The following is a 20,021-nucleotide window of genomic DNA, read 5'->3' on the forward strand; positions in this document are numbered from 1 at the left end:
TGGCAATGGTCCCTTGAGTCCATGAGGCCCCACAAGGTCACAATGGTCCCTTGGTTCCATGGCCCCGCACTCTCACAATGCTCTCCTTGGCTGCACAAGGTCCCGTAGTGGCACAAGGGTCTCCTTGGTGCAGAGACCAGGGCAGAAGGGTTCCACAAGGCCCCAGAGTGTCACAAGGATCTCCTTGGATCTACAGTGTCAGAACTGACCCTTGGTTACACGAGATCCTCCTGTGTCCCAAGGGCTCGTTGGTTCCACAGGGCCTGATTCTCTAACACTTCAGAGATGGTGTTGGACAGTTTCTATTTTCCCGCAGTTTGGTGACGAAAGGAGCACGCTGGGCAGAGCACGGAGATGCTGCTGCTGTCTGCTCAGGGGAAAGGGTCCAACAAGGCTGAGGGATTGGGAGGCTGCTGGAAGGGCCGTGCCCCACATGGTACAGCTTTCCTGGGAGGGAGGGAACAGCAGGAGAGACACGCACTGCCCCACAGAGCAGCTGGGCAGGGGGACACTGGGCATGAGGAGGAGGAAATGTCCCTCCCAGGGCAGCGTGGGGGCAGAAGCACCCAGAGGGAGGATGAGCTCAGGGCATGTGTGTGTGCCCAAGGCACAGAGGGTGAGGCTGGGCACAGCTCAGGCCAGGGCTGGAGGTGGCAGGGCAGAGCTGGTGGTGGGGCAACGAGATGGGAGTGTGCAGCCTGCAGGGACACAGCAGCAGCGGTGGGACAGCGCAGGACAAGCTGTGCTGGACATGGCCAAGGGCCCTGGCAGGGCTGGCAGTGTCCAGGAGAAGCCAAGACTTGGTGCCCTGGGGCACGGCAGCGTCTGTGCCACCAAGGGCTGGGAGAAGACACCTTGTCCTGAGGCTCTGGGGCCTCCTGGGCACAGCCCCAGCAAGGCTGGGCACTGTCAGCCCCCTGTCCTGCCCTCAGCATTCCCCCACATCCCAGCGGCCTCCTTTGGAATGGCTCTGCTCCAGGATGGCATGCTGCAGAGAATGCAGGTAGATTTTGTGCTCACTCCTGGCATGCAGCTGGACAATAAAGCCTGATCCAGCCCCCCCTCAGCCCATGTCTGGCTGTGGCATTGGGGTGGGGCAACTTTGGGAGCAGCCCCAGCCCTGCTCCTGCTCCCGGCTGGGCACCCAGCTGCTGGGACACAGGTGTGTCCTGATGCCACCGTCTACTCCTTTGAGAAGGGGAGGACAGAGTGCATCAGGGAGTTTGGTGTGGCTTACATGCGGCAAGGAGAAGGTGCAGCCCCAAACTGGCTTTCACTTCTAGAACCTTTTGCTATTGCGGGAGTAGCTGCTGGAGCTTTTCAACCGAGCTGCAAGAGTGAAAAGTGTGATGGCATGTCTATCTGAGAAGGAAGGTTCGGTGCCGCAGCCTGTTGTGCACAATTTATATGCTGATAAGAGAAGGGGGTGCTTTTGGAACGTTTTCCTTCCTGACACTTCTGTCTCTGTGAGCTTTAGCTGCTCGGACTCAGGGATACCGAAGGTGTGTGAAAGTGACTGGGATGCGAGAATCATGTTGCACAGGGAACAGGGAAGGTCAGCAAATGTTTCCTGTCCTGGCACATCTCTCAGTCTGAACTGCAGCTGCAGATGCTTCACTTCAGCCAAGGACTCTGCCACCTTGAGAGAAGGATGCGCTCTATGGAGTTGAGAAAGAAAGTGCGTCTCACTAGCTTCTTTCCTCTACTTCATAGACAGCAAAGGGGCTATGAAAGGCAGCACTGGCTTTTTGTTCTAGGACTTCTTCTTTACAAGCAGCTGCTGGATGTTTGGAAGGGGGTTTGGGATATGCAAAAATGAGAGGGTAAGATGGTAAGAGGGTAAGATGGAAGCCATCTGGCAAAAGCAGAGCTCACAAAAGGGCCAGCTGAGAAAGCTCTTGCTGCCTACAACTTCAACTGCACCCCTCAAAGCAGCAGCACACACGCTGCTCTCAGCACTTTCCTTCTCAGCTCTACGCACCATCCTAAGCCTTGCTTCTCCCACAGTCAGGATCCAAAGACAACGGCACCAGGGACTGCTCACACACTAAAGGCACCAGGAAAAAAGGCTCACCAGCTTGGCCTTTGCATTCCCGCTGACAGCTCCACAGCTCGAACCCAGAGAACTGCCTGCTGCCAACAGCCTTTCCAGTCACTCCGAGCACCTCATGACAAGGAGCTGCAGCGTGTGGGGAATGAATCTCCAGCAGCCTCCTGCCCCAGGCTGTCCCCCGGGAGCAGCCCTGCTCCAGGCCGTGACTGCCACCTGCACAGCCAAAGGACCCGGAGCCGGTGTTACACACCACGGCTGTGCCTGGCACAGAGACACCAGTGGCCATACAAGTGGCCATGGCACTGTCCGCACACTGTCCCTGCTGCTTCTCCCCCAGCTGATGGCACCAACTCCCAGCCACCCACTCCTAAAGCCACGGGGCCCACTGGGACACTGCGGGGGCTCGTGGAAGCCAGCGGCCATTGTGACACAGCGGGGCTGCACAGAGCCCACGGTGCTTTGTGACCCGTGGCTCCCAGGAGAGCCTTTGTGATGCTGGGGAACTACAAGGAAGCCTGGCTCCTCTGTGACACCACCACAGAAGCTCAGGGAGCCCTGGAGACCGTGGTGATGCTATGGAGCCTGATGCAACCCTGCCTCCACTGTGACACCACAGAAGCTCGGGGAGCCCTGGAGTGTTGCTGCCTGTTCTGAGGTTCCCCTCCCCCTCCCAAAGACACCTGCTCCTGCCCATGTGCTCCGAGCTCCTTTGTTCCAAGCGCCGGCAAAACCAAATGTAACTCAGACTCTTTAGCAGTGTCTGATTGGCCGCTCACCCCGGGTCCGCCCCCAGTCCTCCCCTTTCCCCTTCTCCGAATAAAGGATAGTCGAGGGGAGCGTCCGCTCTCTCTCAGCTCAGCTTTCTTCCTGTGAACATCTCTGGTTGTCTGCCTCATTTTAAAAGCTTCTACCTGCAGGAAATTGAGCGGGCAGGGAGCTGTATTTCTCCCTCTTTGCTTCTCCCGATGGTATTTGCTTTGCAGCTGATACAGGTACCGATTTAGAGCTACTAAAGTGCTAGATCTCCCGTGCTGCTGGAGGCTTTCTAAGGCATTGAAATACAAGCGCTAGCCAGTATAAAGCTGAAAAGATACCTCCCACAGGTCCCCTTGTTTCCATGAGGCCCCGCTGTGTCACAATGGACGTATGGTACCATGATGTTCCATGGTGTCACCATGGTCTTCTTGAATCCGCAGTGTAACAATGGACCATTGGTTCCGTGCGGCCTGGCCGTGTCACAATGGGCTCCTTGATTCCATGATTCCCCACGGTGTCACAACGGAGCCTTGTTTCTAGGAGGTTCTGTACTGTCACAATTGTCTCCTTGATGCCATCAGCCCCTGCAGTGTCACAATGGCTCCTTGGCTCCATGAGGAACACAAAAGCTTTGCATAAACATTGAACAACAGCTGCTGAACACACCTGGCAACATCTGCTTGCATCAAAAGAGGGCTTCAAGCTGACAATGGCACCAGCAGCTTCCATCTGCAACAGACACCCAGGGAAAGGACAGGCTGTGCCGGTTTGGACAAATTTGGAGGAAAATATCCTCTGATAGAAGGCAGGTTACACCCAGCCCTCCCCCACCAGGTTCGGGAAAAAAGAATTTTCCTCGGAAGAAAGTGAAAGAGATAAAAACTATTGATTTAACAAACTCACAGGAAAAGGATAACAATGCTAAATAGTAAAACCTCTCGCTGTGGAGAAAAACCTGGGATAATTTGAGAGTCCTTCCATGTTTCGGTGGGGTCTCCTGAAACATCCATAGACAGCGAGGCCCGTGCAAAGAAATAGGGAGCAATTCTTGAGAGAAGTTTCAGAGCTCTTTCTTCTCCAGCCACATGGGCGGGGCACTGCCAAAGAACTGAGCAATCACGGCACAACCAGGGCCCTCCTGGCACAGGGCAACACAAAATAAGCAGTGCTGAACAGGATTAGGGCACATGTAAGCAGGGAGACCCCCGTGCCCAGGCCATGCCTCTACCCCAGGGTCCCCTCTTCCCATGACCTCATGGCAGGGGGGAGGAACCCCAACACTTCCGTAGGTGTAGTCTCTCTCCTCCTCCTTGCAGCTGGCTCATGGGCCCACATTCAGGGCCCCCACCTCGGGAGAAAATTCTCCCAATGTGCTCTGATGTTGAAAGAGTCAAGAAGAGAAGGGGAAAAAACCCCCGAAGTCCCAGGAAAACAAAGTTCAACTCTCCATCTCCCTCCAGAGAAAAGGAGCTGAAAACTGGCTAAAAAGAAACAAGGTTGCTTCCTCTGCTCTTGCTGCAAGCAGGATGCAGAGGAGTGTGTATGTGTGTCCTTGAACAAACGCTCTGAGAAGTTTGTCCGTTTTTTTTTCCTCTCCCCCCTCTCAGGCTCAGTTGAAAGGCACAGAAATGCACAAAGTTCACTTCTGGGCATAGAGCAGTGATAGGGGATACACATCCTAAAGTCACCCCAAGACACAGGGACAGAGCATTCAGTGGAAAGACTCCGAGAATTCTGCTCCCAGAGATCATTCCTGCTCACACTGACCCTTGTAGAAAGGGGACATCGTTCCAGGCAGCCTGTACTGAGCATGTGGCTCCTGAGTAGGGTTTGTTGTTTAGGAAACCTGCTCAGGCTTTTCCATTCTTTCCTTGCAAACAGGAAAACTTCTCCTGGGGCTGTGTGCAGGCAGAGCCCTGAGGAGAGCAGGTGGCACATGGTGCGCTGGGCTGGGACAGCCAGCTGCAGAGCTCAAGGGAAGAAGTCCAAAGTGTCACAATGGCTCCTTGCCTTCACATAGAACACCTGGGTCACAATGGTCTCCTTGATTCCATGAGGCCCCATGTGTCACAATGGCTCCTTGGTTCCATGAGGTTCCGCAGTGTCACCATGGTCTCCTTGGATCCGCACTGTCATCATGGACAATTGGTTCCATGAGGCCCCGCAGTGTCACAATGGTCCCTTGGTTCCATAGGTTTGATGTTGTAACAATGGACTCCTTGGTTCTATGAGCTAGCCTGCTTTTTGCAGAGGTGTCTTTGGTTCCAACAAGGCCCCGCTGTGTCTCAGTGCACCCTGGGTTCCATGTGGATCTGGAGTATCACAAAGGCTCCTTGGTTGCACCAGGTCCTGCTGTGTCACAATGGATCCTGTGGTCCATGAGGCCCTCCAAAGTCATCATGGAGGCTTGGTTCCATGAGGTTCCATTATGTGCCAGTGGTCATCTTGGTTCCAGGAGTTTCCTTAGTGTCACAATGCTCTCCATGCTTCCATGATTCCCCACAATGTCCCAATGCTCTCCATGCTTCCATTAGGCCCTGCTTTGACGCAATGGTCCCCTTGTTTCCATGTATTCTATTACCATCCTCATGAGCTGTTGAAATCAGGTGGGGCAGTGTTTCCTTGCCTCCTCCCCCCAGACTATCTTGCTGTTAATGGCCCATCATTGTTCTGCCGCATGACTCAGAGATAACTCCCTCCGGACCATCTTCTGTTAATGAGCCTAATCAACACTTGGCTTTGTGACTCATTACCCCATTGTGAGATGCTCCACCCAGAGGGAGGAACCAAGCATTCCATCGTGGATATAATCTGAGACTCTGAACATCAGAGACAACCCTTCTACTGGATTTCCAGAGGACAGGAGTTACACAGCCACCACTGGACCTGAGGAGGAGCAGACCCTTTTTCTACAGGATCACCACTTCAGAGGACTGCAGCCACCATTCTACCAGACTGCTACCTCCACCCTGACTAACAGGGTGTCAGGTTGTATCTTGATTCTGTCAGTTTGAAATAGTATTTTCTTTAAGTTTTTCCTTTTCTTTAATTTCCCCATTAAATTGTTATTCTGACTTGGTGCCTCCCACTGGTTTGTTTTCAAACTAGTACAGCCAGCACCCCAAAACCCACTCTTGCTCACATATTCTTAATAGTGGCCAATTAGGTCTATTACAAAATTAATGATTTATTTAATAGAAACAATTTAACAGACATAAGACTTTAACAGATTACTTACTACACAGGATAAACAAAATAAATAGTACTAGTAGATAAACCATAAAGTGCGAGAGTGAGGTACATATGATGCCATGAAGATTTTTTGCCTTTTCTTTTATACCCCTGTTATACCTTTTACAACTTCTGTATTCTTCGTGCTTTTTGCCTACATTCTTGGACTTGTTCGTCAAGCTGAGACACTAAACATTTTAGAGGCTTCATAGCTAGGGATCAGTGTGCCCCAGACTCCAAGGTCCTCTCCAGAACACATTCTGTAAACCAAGATAGAACCATCCAGGGGAAGGTTCTTTGGGGAGATGGGCTCACTTGAGCCTCTCATTGGGGAATCTTTGATAGATACGCTAATTAGTAAAACCTATAATGTTATACCCAATCTTTGGGGACACACTCGGCGGGGTGCATCTCGATGCATATGACCTGGACGTGTGCACCTAAGGATCCTTAAAATAAATACCAAGGTAAAATCCCTTTTCCCCTTCTAACCGTGTATGACTCTTGATTTTAAGACCAGGAAACACATCACCTATATAACAGCTAGTGAAGAAATAGTATAGATTAGGATTTAATGTATCTTACCATCCAGTTGCTGAAGGGGAACACATAGAATCCTTCCTCTCAATTTCTAGAAAAGTATCCATGAAGATGCGTCCTAACTTTGTGGGAGAAGCCTTGCACTTTTTGAGGGAGTGTGTAAGAGGCTTCTGTCTGGGTGATAATTTGTGTGGCTTTTATAGTGTAAAGTAGTGTCTTTTCAGTCAATAATTCCTAATTTATCTCTCTTTACATCTTGCTTCCAGACCACGATGATCTTACCTTCCTTGGCACCAGAGATAACCCACTGCCGTCTGGCCTGTTATCTCATCCACATGCACCAGCTGATGGACAGAGCAGATAAGCTTTCTGTAGTAGAGGTGGGGGGCGCCCTGCCACAAGCACTCACTGTCTTGTTCTCCTCATTCCATTGCAGCATGTCTAGGAAGTGGGAGTACGCTCATGGCCTGAGTCGTGTGAGCTTCAACCACACCAGTGTTGTACATTTTACAAGGTCTGGACTTCTAGTGGCTTGGTTGTTATTTGAGAAAATGATCTTTAGCACAGCCAGATGTCCCATGTGTTGGATTCATTGCTCCATGGTTTTCCAAGGGCCTTGCTGCAGGAAGAGGTCTTCTTGGCAAAGGTATGTCTCCCTCACTTATTTTAAGAATCATGGTCAGAGGTTCTGGCTTCCTCATGATCCCCTGGTCATCACCCACATTATGTGACAAAGATCCTGAGTTCTTCACTTCAATACTGTCCAAAATTTTACTGTTGCCTGCAGTTTCCAAGGTTTTGATCAACCAGCTCAATATGGACTCATCTGTTCATCAGGTGAGGTCTTTCCACAGATTGCATAGACTTTTTAAGGATAAGGATTAAGTGATTATTTCCAGCTTTAAGTCCTCTGCTGGATGTGAGGGTCCTGCCTCCCCATCATAATCCACCGGGCAAACGGATTTGGTCTTGTATTTTCTCCTTTGGACAGGAGTGACTTGCTATTGGCTTTGGCTGCCCGTCTGGTTTAACTGCAGCCTGAGTGACCGTAGCATCTGCCAATTTGTCCTCCTTCCCCTCTGGCTGTAGGTGCTGCCATTCGGTATCAAGCAGCATGAGATAAACACTAGCCAGGGCCCAGCACAATAAAATGAGCGTCTTCTCTGGACCTGCCACTGCAATTTTCCTTCAAATATTCTGCTACCTTTTAACAATCAGAGGGAATTCAACATTCTCAAAAAGTGATGTGTCAGACCTGAAGGGGGAAAAGGAAGTGAAAGGCTAGGAAAAAATCATCCTCTCCTGTTTCCCCAACCGGCTTGGTGCAATCATTAATAAACCTCCAGAAGTAGCAGCCCAGACCAGGACAGACAAATAGCAACCAATACGCATCCCAAATGACTTTCATTGCCACTGATGTTATCTTTCCATAAACTGAAATCACAAAGTATATCCACAAAAAAATCTTGGTTCCTCTCTCTCTGATCTGAAAAAGGATATCATGGTGGGTAAATGGCCCATCTACACAAACACGAAACAACATCGGATTTCAGGAGGGCGTGAAGAAATATCACAGACAATTAAATATTTGTTGGATACCAGAGTTTTAAAATCCACTGCCACAGCTTGGAACAATCCAATATGGCCCATCAAAAAGAATGGTTGGTCATGGAGAATGACTGTGGATTTTAGGGTATTAAATAAGCACACTCCCCCACCTCTCATGATAGCTGTACCAGATATTTTTGCTTTAATAGAAAAAATTCAGAAGCATTCAGAAACTTGGAGTGCTGTGATTGATGTAACCAATGTGTTTTTTACTATCTCTGTTGCAGAAGGGCATTGGGATCAATTTGCCTTCATGTGGCAGGGCCAGCAGTGCCCTCTCAACCCATTGCCTCAGGGGTGGTCAACTCTGCCATGGGACGGTGGCTGAACCTTTGGATAAGATACAGCTGCCTCCTCATATGCAAATGGTTCATTATATAGATGATATCCTAATTCAGGGAAAACATGAGGAAAAAGTACAACAAATGCTGAAATTGGTTGTGGATCATATGAAACAGAAAGGCTGGAAAATGAATCAAAAAAATTTATGGACTGTCTCAAATGGTGAAATTTCCAGGAATTCAGTGGCATTGTGGGCATAGGGAAATATTGCCCAAAGCTCAAATCATGAAGCCTGGGCAGGAAAAATGGGAATATGTCCTTGCAACCAAGTGTTACATGTGAGAATAACTAGATGTTATAGAATATTGTTTTGCAGATCCTGTGTGATTACATTTACCTGTTTACTGCAATGGTCCATTTAGAAAAGGATATTCTCCATGTGGCTTGATAGGAAGACTGATGACAACAGTGATTAGTTTTCATGGGTGGGAGAGGACAACTTAACAATGAAACTATTGTTGATATTGCTGATTTTATGTTACCATTGCAATCAGAACATAAGTTCAGAAAATTAAATTAATCTAATTGTTGCCCACAAATTGATGAAAATGGAAAAGTGGTAAAACAGATAACAAGAGAAATGAGAAAATTATCTCATGTACCTATCCAAATGTAGATAAGTTGGGAATTGGACATATTTTCATGGCTGCCATGGGGGAAGTATGTGCTTTCCTTTCTCCTTTGCACAGCCACTGTTTTAATTTTTGTTCCCTGTCTAATTCCCTGTTTTATGCAACTAATTAGGCATGTTTCAAAAGGAATGTGAATTATAGCTATGAGTAATGAACTTAATTCAAGAACAAGAGGAACTGCCTTTATGTCTAATACCTAAATCCAAGATTTTATTATTGAAAGAATTGTTATGAAGGTTGTAGTTCATCATGTAGTTATGAAGGTTGATTGAAGTACTAAGGACTGAGCAACTGGCCCTGAGCCAAACATGACCTCTGGATGAACCTTCCAACTAAACTTTATATTTGTATCCACACACTGACAAAAAATATGCAGGATCATTAGCACTATGATATATGTATCTGCTCATAAAGTAAGTGTTATTAGCAGTAGGATAGATGTATCCTCTCATTAGCAAAACACGCATTTACCTTTCCCTATTTAGAAGCTGGACAAGGCCATGAAATCCGACATCTGGCCTTGTTTGGAGATACTTGATTCCTCCTTGAGCCCTGGCCAGGCTTAGGAGGAAGCCAAGAGGAGGATGAAAGCAGATGTTCCCGCACTAGAAGTGCTGTCAGTTTGTTTCTCCAGCACTGTCAAAGCTGGGCCCTCTCCCGGCGGGGTTGGAGCCTCAGCTGTGGCTGGAGGCAGCTGCAGGAATTCCCAGTGTCCGGGAGTGGCTCTCCAGTCCTTGGCTGGGACAGCTTCCCCCAGCTGATGGGTGGCTCTGGGTGATGGTAAAGTCTGAGGGTCACTGGGGCTGGATCTTGGTTAATCACTGCAGGCAATCTTTGGCACTGATGATTGGGGGCATTGCTGAGCTGCTCCTGCTGTGATTCTTTGCTGCTTTGAACTGTAGGAAATTACACGGATTCCTTCAGCTGGTGTCTGTGTCTTTGCTGCTGACCCTGCCCACTGGCAAAACAGTCCTCAAGGGCCACATGTACACATCTTCTAAATACCTCTAGGGATCATGACTCCACTGCCCTGGGAAGCTTGTTCAATGCTTAACAATCCTTTTGGTGAAGGAATCTTCCTAATATCCTCCCTAAACCTCCCCTGGCACAACTTAAGGCAATGTCCTCTTTAATTCTGAGAAGATACTGACCCCTACCTGGCTAAAACCTCCTTTTAGGAAGTTGCATAGAATAATGAGGTCTCCCCTGAGCCTCCTTTTCTCCAGGTCTCCCCATCTCCCTCAGCTGCTCCTCATCAGGCTTGTGCTCCAGACACTTCCTCAGCTCCATTGTCCTTGTCTGAACACACTCTAGCACCTGCAAGTCTTTCTTGTGAGTGGCCCAAAACTGAACACAGCATTAGAGGAGTGGCTTCACCAGTGCCCAATACAGGGGGACAGTCATTGCCTTGGGCCCACTGGCCACACTATTGTTGGTACAGGCCCAGTTCCATTGGCCTTCTTGGCTACCTGGGCACTACACTAGCTCCTATTTAGCTGCTGTTGACTAGCACCCTGGTACTTTTCCTCAGATACAAACAGAATGAAGAAGATAAGGACCAAGAAGACAATTCCAAGAGAATGAAGTAACGTCTGAAGGAGGCCAGCCCAGTGTCTTGGTTTGAAAGACAGGTGTCTGCTAAGGAAGGCAGGAGCCCCCCTTGGAATGGCAGATGCAACCTCCCTTCCCTCCAAGTTATTATAATTTTGAAATCAAGGGCTTTTAGGCAAAGATGTGGAAAATAGGAATAACAGTTCTTTACTATTATATATCTATATGTGTGTAACCAGTCAAACAAACAGCAATAACTATGGCAGTAACAGCAAACAATCCCAAACCCAGTCCCAGCCTTCTCAGCTGTCAGGCTGTTTCCCCTTGGGTGCAGTTCCGCTCGTAGCCGGCAGGGGCGCTGGCGGCTCCTGGTGAGCAGGGCAGGTGCGATGGTTCCCCCGCGGCTGCAGGGGGCGCTCCGGAGCGAGCTCGGGGAGCACGCGGCACTGGTGGCCTGGGATCCCGGAGAGGGATGGGACAAAAGCTTCACAAACCCCCTGGGCAGCCGATCCCGGTGTCTGGCTGGACCCTCGGGAACAGCAGGCTGGAACGGCAGGCTGGAACAGCAGGCTGGAACAGCAGGGACGAGCACAAATCCCGGATGGCAGACAAGATGTATCCAAACGAGGAACCCCCCGGAGGTCTGCGCAGGCAGGGACAGCACAGCTACAACATAGCAAAGGCTCGAAGCAATGGCAGGGGCAGGGCGGCCACGGCCCGGCTCCCAGGGGGGCAGGGAAGGCGGGCTTTGGGATCCCAGGGCTTCTCCAGCAGAAGGAAAAGCAGCCGAAGAAAGCAGCCTCCCTCTCTGTCCAAATGCCGGAGACCGACTGCCCACACACCCAGGTGAAATAAAAAGGTAGCCAGCTCTTTTGTTTTTCTTAAATACCCAGCCATTTGCTCCTCAGCAACACGAATGGGGAAATTCCTTTAACAGAAAATAAACCCAAGAGAGCTCCTAAAACCCCAACACCCAGCAACAGTGAAAACCAGTAAAAATTCAAGTGACCATGGACCAGAATTAAGTGATTGGACTTAGGGATTGGATGGTATGGGTATAATTGAGAGGTGTCTCTGGAGGCACCCAGCTCGAGCTGTCACCTGAAAACTAATAACAGAGGGATTGGATAACTTCACTTGAACCTTCCATTCATTAGCAGGATACCAGAGTCAGAACCTTTTCCAGTGGCTGCTGTGCATCAACCTGTAACATCAGGAAGTTGTGATTCAAAGGCGTGTGTACACATGCCAGACAGCTCTTCTGACATGCACGCACAGCTGACAACTCAGCCCATTGCACCCAACCATGGTTCTTTTGACTTTGTACCTAAGTTGGACAAGGCAAATGTTGCTCAAAAGCCTCAAGTAGCTGTGAACATGGTGTCACCAAACAGAGCAGAAGGGACCTGACACACAAGTGCTGAAACTGATGTGTGTCCTGCTGGAAAACTGTGCAAGGCAAAGCCACTGTGCTCACAGACTATTAAATCAATTAGCAGTTTTCAACATTATCAACTTTAACTAATGATATTGCCCACAGCCAGGGTCAGATTTTTGCAGAATTCAAATGCTTGCTGGGTGGCTAAGCAGCAAGGACAAAGTTTGCAGGCTTGTGTCCACAGGGCAACCCAAAGGGCATTAAGAGCATTTGGGCATCCCTCTTTTCCTAGAAGATAATTTTTTTTTGAGGTGGCTCTTGTCGCCAAAGGTACATGCAACCCTTGGTAGGCTCAGACCCTTGGTAGGCTTAGGTTTGTAGGCATGATGCTGTCAGAAAAAAAAAAGGTTCCGTTGACTCCGGTGGGGGGAGAAATTGCTGACCCAGCCAATGTGGTTGATAAAAGCAAGCTCCGTTTATTAGCAATCCAGAGGCACTTATATAGTATACCAGCTTGTTAACTCTTAAGCAGCTTAAAACTTATCAAAGCGCATTTCTACTTCTACATAATTGGACTTATATTGGCAAGCTTCTACAGTTATGTTATGATTAAAAGAATTCAGAGTTCACCTCCCTCCTCCTGGTCAGCACATCTTATCTGCACAGCTGCATTGCTTCAAAACTCCCTTTTTGTTTCCTAGACCTGTTTCTCACACAGGGATTTTTCTCATGCAGAGTTTTTCTCACACAGGCCTTTTGCTTGCAGGCCCTTGCTTGTACAGTTCTTTTATTGATACCAATAATTCTATTTTGCAACATGATGCAAGCCCAGGATTATGGCAATCAGCTCTAAACTGCATCCAAAGAGAGATGGATAATCCAGATTCTCCAAGCTTCAGCTGGGGAAAAAAAAAATACCCTCAAGGACAGACACAAGCAAAGAGAAGTTTTAAAGATCCCTGAATTGAAAATCACATTCAAAAGAAACCTTGGATGGTTTCTGTTGAAAGACAAGGGTTGTCCTTTGCCTGCTTCCTTAAAATTTGGGATAAAATTGAAGATATTTACCTGGTCAGGAGAGAGGAGAAGAAAAAAGAAAGATATGAACATTTCTATTTGTCTTCAGCAGTTTGCCTCATCACCCATCATTAAGCTGCTGCACATCCAGGCATGAATTACAGTGGTCGCTGTGTAGCTCCTGTCGTCTGGAAATCCAGTGGAAAGGGTGTCTGTGGTGTTTGGAATCTCAGATAATATCCAGGATGGAATGCTTGGTTCCTCCCTCTGGGTGGAGCATCTCACAATGGGGTAATGAGTCATGAGGCCAAGTGTTGATTAGGCTCATTAACAGAAGATGGTCCGGAGGGAGTTATCTCTGAGTCATGCGGCAGAACAATGATGGGCCATGAACAGCAAGATAGTCTGGGGGAGGAGGCAAGGAAACACTGCCCCACCTGATTTCCACAGCTCATGAGGATGGTAATAGAATACACCTCAACCCAGGACACACTGGCTCCTGCCTTTAATGGTCAATGTCACAGGGCTCTCTCTGACTCTTTGCTCACTGGATTTGCTCAGGACTGGAGTAAGAAATACAAATATTTTCGTGCTCAGTGTGAGGAATATTCAGCAGCCACATCAAGGACTATATATAGCAAATAACTGCTATATGGACCATAGAGTATGGTGACATTTCCTAAAATTAGAGGACAGGAGACAGGTACTTACTGCCCTTCTCGTGGTGCCTGGGATGTGCTTCATTTCTTGGTAGCAGGACATAGGGAAAGACTGACCAGAAGACGTGCCAAAGCTCAGTTACTGACCTCAAAGAAACTCAGCACAAACCCTTCAGTTCTTTTGTGTGTAGTGGAGTGGCCAACCAGCAGCCAAAGATGAAGAATAAATACAACTGTATTTTAAAAAGCACTGGACAGAAGAAGTGAGAATGTAGCCCCAGCCCGAGTTTGGGATCCAACCCGGAGAGCATTGTAAGATTCACCCCCTGGAGTGCATGCAGGAGCTGTATGGAATTTGACATAGGTATGGTTCTTTTTTTTTCTTAAATAAATAAACATTTCTGTGCTTCCCAAAATTCCCTGGCTTGACTGCTATTATGCTTCTGGCCCAAAGCACATTAAAACTACATTGAACTATCGGCTCATTTTCACACATCTTCATTGCAGGGATAGGAATCATAGTCAAGCTCTTGGATAGGGTATTTCACTGTTTAGTTTACAAATGAAGACAATTAAGCAATCGTTTAAAACCTTGGAATGAAAGTGTCTGAAACTTTTTAGTTTTCATTTTGCAACAAAACCAGCCTATTTCTAATACCTGAAAAAATATATGTAACTAATTTCTTTATCTGAGGATAGCAGTCAGAAAACCTGAGGTGCTTCCAGACATTTTACAGTATTTGTCTCTTTCCATTCTGCAAGGTCAATACAACTGTCAATCCTAATATACTCTGTGATCCTGTAAATAATGGACAAAACTTGGCCCCCTTCCAGGACTGGATTTTTATGGTTTTGTGTTGTTGGGATTTTAAAAAATATTTATATCTCTTCTACATTTCCTAGCCAGGTTGCGAGGATGTAAACACAGATGCAATCTTTCAGTATCTGGTGAGTGAAAATTTAGCACCACACACTGTCCCAAGCATGGAGCCACAGGGATACTGGAGGGACATTTCCCTGCACATCACATAGCCTCAGCTGGGCAAGTACAGCCCATACTTAAAACAGCCAGTGGCAGAGATGATTTCTGCTGAACCTTGTCTGCCTCCCAAGAACTGGTCTGAGAAGCAAAATCTCTAGATTTGCTGATGCAAAGTAAAAAGAAATCCCCGGTGGGGATGCCTGGGCTGGGGCAGTGGTGGGGTGGTCAGGGGCCGTATCTGGCCCTGGGCCAAGCGCTGATGGCCACGTGTTGTCCGCAGGGAAGGCGCAGGAGGCCCTGCAGGAGCAGTACTGGCTGGGTTCACTGCTGGGCAGCAGTGGCTTCAGCAGCATCTATTTGATCACTCAGCTCGCAGATGAGCTGGTGAGTGGTGAGGCCAGCGGGGGGAGGGGGGGAGGAGGAGGAGGAGGTGGCAGCTGGGGCGCAGTGGGGTGGGTGGCAAGCTCAGCCCGCTGCTGCCCCTTGCTCGCAGGTGGCCATCAAATGCGTGCCGCAGGACCGGCACTGGGGCGAGCTGGTGAGTGAGCGGGGCCAGCGGCAGAGGCGGGGCGTGCCGGGCGGCGAGGAGCCGGGGCCCGGCGGGGTGGGAGCCGCCGGGAGCCCCGGAGGGAGAGCGGGCAGGGGGTGAGCGGGGGGTGCAGAGCGTCCCGGGCTGGGTGAGGGGTCCCAGAGCCCCGGCACGGCCTCAGCCCCACCGACGGCACCATGCTCCTCCCGCAGCCCAACGGCGCCCGTGCGCCCCTGGAGATCGTGCTGCTGGACAAGGTGTCCACTGGGTTCCGTGGTGTCATCCAGCTCCTGGAGTGGGTTGAGTTCCCCAACAGCTTCTTGCTGGTGCTGGAGCATCTGGAGCGGTGTCAGGACCTGTCGGGTTTGCTGGCGGAGCGGAGGTTCCTGCCCGAGGAGGAGGCGCAGGGGGCTGTTCGGCCAGGTGCTGGAGGCCGTGCGGCACTGCACCAGCTGCAGGGTCCTGCACCGGGACATCAAGCCCGAGAACATCCTGCTCGACCTGGCCACAGGGCAGCTGAAACTGATCGACTTTGGCTGTGGTGCCTTCCTCCAGGACACAGCCTACACTCAGTTTGCAGGTGAGCCCTCCCAGGGGATGCTCCTGGGCATCTCATGGCCCAGCCTGGGTGTAGCACCAGGGCTTCCCCCTATTGCTGCCAGGCACAGGATTAATTCTTGAGCCAAGCTCCTTTTGGGTGGGGCTGGAAGGGGACTAGCTCGCAGCCCTGCTGACAGCCTTCAGCAATCACTCTGCCCTGGGCTGGGGCTGGAGCTGGAGCAGCCAGCCCAACAACACCATGGGGGTAGAAGAGAGGGGGGTCAGACACTGTGCACCAGCTGGTTTGGTGCACAGGCGAGGGAGGGCTTGGACTGCTCCACTCCCCTTGTTTGCCTTGGCTTATTAATGTTTCTTGGGGACAATGCAGGTGGGAAGGATGAAGGCATGTTTTTTTCCCACCACTGGGTGGGTTTTTCTTTTGCATGTCATGGTGGGGCCTTCCCAGGGCTTCTGCTGCCCTCTTTCAACACCTGTGGCCTCTATTCCAACCCCAAGTTTGTACACAAGTCACAGGTGCTGGCGAGAGGGCAGCGGGTCACCCCGTGTGCCACTGGTGCAGCCCCTGCGTGCCCAGGGATGCTGGGGCGAGGTTCTGGGAGCAGTAGCATCCCCTGATGGACTCGGTCTGTGTTCCACAGGACCCCTGTTCTACAGCCCAACTGAGTGGATCCACCACCAATGCTACCATGGCGAGGCAGCGACGATCTGGTCCCTGGGCCTCCTGCTGCACCACCTGATGGTGGGGAAGCACCCGTTCAGGAGGGGCCAGGAGATCATCTGGGGGTGGATCCTGTTCCCACGAGGGCTCTCTCCAGGTGGATCCTCATCTCTGCGGCACGAGGGGAATACCAGTGCTGGGAGACAGCAGCAGGCTCGGGGCATCCCACTCTGGCAGCTCTGAGGAAGTGGCACATGTCCTGCTCTCCTGCTGCCCTCCAAAGCACAGAATCCATGGGGAAGTTTAGGCACAGCTCTGGGCACACCCAGCATGGCCTGGGCATGGGAATGGGGGAAAAAAGTGGACGGGATCCTTCTCCAACTGACTGGCTTCTGGTTTCTAGTTTCTCTCCCCAGAGTGCCAGGATGGTATTAAGAAGCGTTTGTCGGTTGCATACAGGTAAAACCTTATAAAATGAAGGCCCTGTTGCCTTCGTAAAATCATGACTCAGGCCTGTTACTTCTGCTAGAGAAGGACAGTGGGAAAGAGGCATAGCTGAATTAGAGGTAGAAAAACATGCTGTGTGATTATCGTGTGTTCACCCAGTGGTGTGTGGTTAAATTAAGCTTGTTGTGCTTTAAAGCTATATAAACAGCTAAGAAACTATAAAAGACACTGTGTGGTATTAAAGATAAGGTTTTTGCCTTCTGAACGGAGTTGGTGTGTGTGATTCATGAGTGTCGTGTCCATCTCAACTGCGACATTTGTCCATGCAGCCCTTGGACAGGCCATCCTTATAATATCTCTTCTGTGATCCTTAGATGCAGGGAGTTCATCTGCCCTAGAAGATAGGAAAGATCCACGGGCACAGTGTGATCCAGGGGCCTGGCAGGTAACAGCCCCACACAGCTCTTGGCAATCAGTGGCAAAGCAAAGCAGACTATTTTGTCCTGCCTGTAGCTCTGAGCAGGGAGCATCAGAAGGGAACACGCAGCTCTTGGGCTGCAGCTGAGCTGGAGGCCTGCTCTGGCAAGCACTGGTGGCCACCATCCAACCCATTTTCTGCTAGTCCAATTGACAGCTGGGGCCCTGGGCAGAACCCTGAGAGCCTGGTGTGGCCCCAGGGAAGGAGAAGGAGCCCCTGGAGAAGCTGTACCAGGTGGGGCTGCTGCTGCTGGAGCCACCAAGGACGACCTCAAGGATGACAACCTCCTCCTCGATCTGGCCAGTGGCAGCTGAAGATGATGGACTTTGATTCTGGCACCTTCTCCAAAGACACGCCCCATGTGCAGGTGAGTCCAGAGCCAGGGGGATGCTCCCAGAGCTGGGCATGGCACGGCCTGGCCGGGCACCAAAGGTTCCCCCTTTGCTGGGGTGGCTGCAGGGAATTCTTCAGTCGTCTGCCAAGCTGCTTTTTGGCAGGGCGCAGGGGGATGGTCTGGAGTGATAATGAAATGGGAGTCTCTCCTGGCCCTGCTAACAGCATCCAGCACCAGCTGTGCCCTGGACTGGGGGCAGCCCAACCAAAACAAACCCCCATGGGGAGTGTAGAGGTGAGACTCAAAAAACCATGCACTGGCTCATTTGGCTAGCAGGCAAGGAAGAGCTTGGGCTGCTCCACTCCGCTTGTCCCTGGCTGCACAACAGCAGTGTCTCAGGGCTGCTGTGTGTCATACATGAAATCCCTATTTGTGCTTGGTCTTTGCATATTAAGTGCTTTAATTAATTAATTTTGAGTTAAATATTTTTAAATTGAATGTTAAAATTAACCCATCAGCCCAGGTGCCAAAAAAAAAAAAAATCAAGTTCCATTAATCACTTGTACACCATATGAGTTATCCTTCCTGTGTTTACTGTATACTTTTACAAGTGTTTTAAGATGTTGGATGTATTTTAGTACTTTTTTTAGGTGTTTTTACTTGTACTTTGGTTCCAAGGCAAATTTCAAAACCCCAGTTCCAACAAACAGCCCAGCCCCCATAGCCATTACCCTGTAGGCAAGTACCATAGCAACCTGAATTTTAATGACCCTTATCTCAGCTAATACCACCCCTCTGACAAGGATGAGCCATTGGTGGACAGAGATAATCTGTCAAAGGGAAAACACCAATCACTTTAAACCTAAGGGGCGGGCTGTGGGTGGGCTGTGGGCGGAGCAAAGGCACTATAAAACAAGGGGCCAGAGAAAGACACGCCCCCTTTTCTCTCCAGCCTTGCTGAGGTGGAGTTCAGTGCTGGGAATGCCTACTCCTATTAAGGAGCCTTTAGTAATTTTTTTTTTTGGCTTTTGGACCAGCCAAAAGCCAGCCTAGCACTGCAAGCCCTTTTTCTCTACCTGAGGTCTAGTGCTGTTTCAGCCAGAAGATCTAAAATCCCTGCGCTCCTGGGGCATACCATCTACCAAGCCATAGGATCCCAAATTTTTATATTTTGCTAATTTTTGTAATTTTTCAATTTTTCCGTTTTTAATAAATTGTTTTAATTTTTAACTAAGAGTTGTCTCATTTCTCACACTGTGCGAGGTTACTGTGTCGTTCAGAGCTGCTCTGCAGCCCTCAGCTTCCCTCACTGCTGTTCCCACTGCCTTTTCCTTGTCCCTCCACCAGGATGAGCTCTGTGACTGCCCTTGACCTTCCCCACCCTTCCTAGCCCACTCTCACCTCAGTGTGGCTCAGGCTGAAGCTGATTTGTCTCCTGTGGCCCACCAGTGCTGTCTCCTCTTCGGGGAGCTCCAGCCCCAGAGGACAGCACACAGCAGTGTGGGTCAGGCTGGAGCAGCTCCCCTGCACCTCTGGCTTGGCTCTTTGTGGGAACTAAATCCTGCCTGTGTGCAGCTTTCCCTGCAGGATGGCCCCAGGGCAGAGCTCAGCCAGGCTCCCACTGCATCCCCTGCAGCCTGGGGCAGAGGGTGGTCCCAGAGCAGCTGCCAGAGCTGAGGTTCATTGGTAGCACCTAGAGCTGTGGCTCCAGGCAGTGTTTTGAAGGGTTGTGTTCTAATCTCCTGCACCTTCTGGGGAGGACAACCTGTGCTGCCAGGCCAGCACTGCCCTTCTGGTCAGGGACAAAGCTGAAAGGCTTTCCCATTCCAGAGGAGCTGGCACTGAGCCTTGGCAGGGGTGGAGCCGGATCTTGCCCCCATCCAGGACTCACTGCCCACCCACCCCCGCTGTGCTCCCTTATTCAGGAACAGAAGGGTCTGTCTGTGCAAGGGGCTCTTGGATGTCTCTGCATCCATGGATAGGGAACAAATACAGAGAGGGGAAGTGTCACTCATGGTGCTTGCACTCTCCTTCCTTTCCATACAAAAACTATTTCTGCACACGCCATCTGTGAAAAATCTATGGAGGGACAGAGACTGCCCACACACCTCTAACTCCAGCAGCATTTCCCTGATGAGACGTGACCAGGGGACTTTTTCCCAGCTCTGTGCACAGAGCAGCTGTCCAAGAGCTGAAGGGAGCTGCATTTAGAAGCAGTTCCAAGATTTCTAGGCAGGAAGGGGAGCTGGTGGCCATCCTTGGAAC

The 20,021-nt window shown here is 50.1% G+C and overlaps 2 protein-coding genes across 2 annotated transcripts in view; both read left to right on the forward strand.

Moving 5' to 3' along the window:
• LOC138102228 (zinc finger protein 729-like) overlaps window positions 1-20,021 on the forward strand; it is a 427,468-nt gene that overhangs the window by 173,464 nt on the left and 233,983 nt on the right. The window lies entirely within an intron of this gene.
• LOC138102224 (serine/threonine-protein kinase pim-1-like) lies at window positions 14,916-16,782 on the forward strand. Its single transcript, XM_068999955.1, is given in 6 exon segments — window positions 14,916-14,963; window positions 14,966-15,133; window positions 15,219-15,287; window positions 15,491-15,682; window positions 15,684-15,858; window positions 16,478-16,782. Coding segments are annotated over 6 exon segments (915 nt in total). The 3' UTR covers window positions 16,741-16,782.

Source organism: Aphelocoma coerulescens, unplaced genomic scaffold (genome assembly GCF_041296385.1).
Source record: "Aphelocoma coerulescens isolate FSJ_1873_10779 unplaced genomic scaffold, UR_Acoe_1.0 HiC_scaffold_64, whole genome shotgun sequence".
Classification (NCBI taxonomy): Eukaryota; Metazoa; Chordata; class Aves; order Passeriformes; family Corvidae; genus Aphelocoma; species Aphelocoma coerulescens.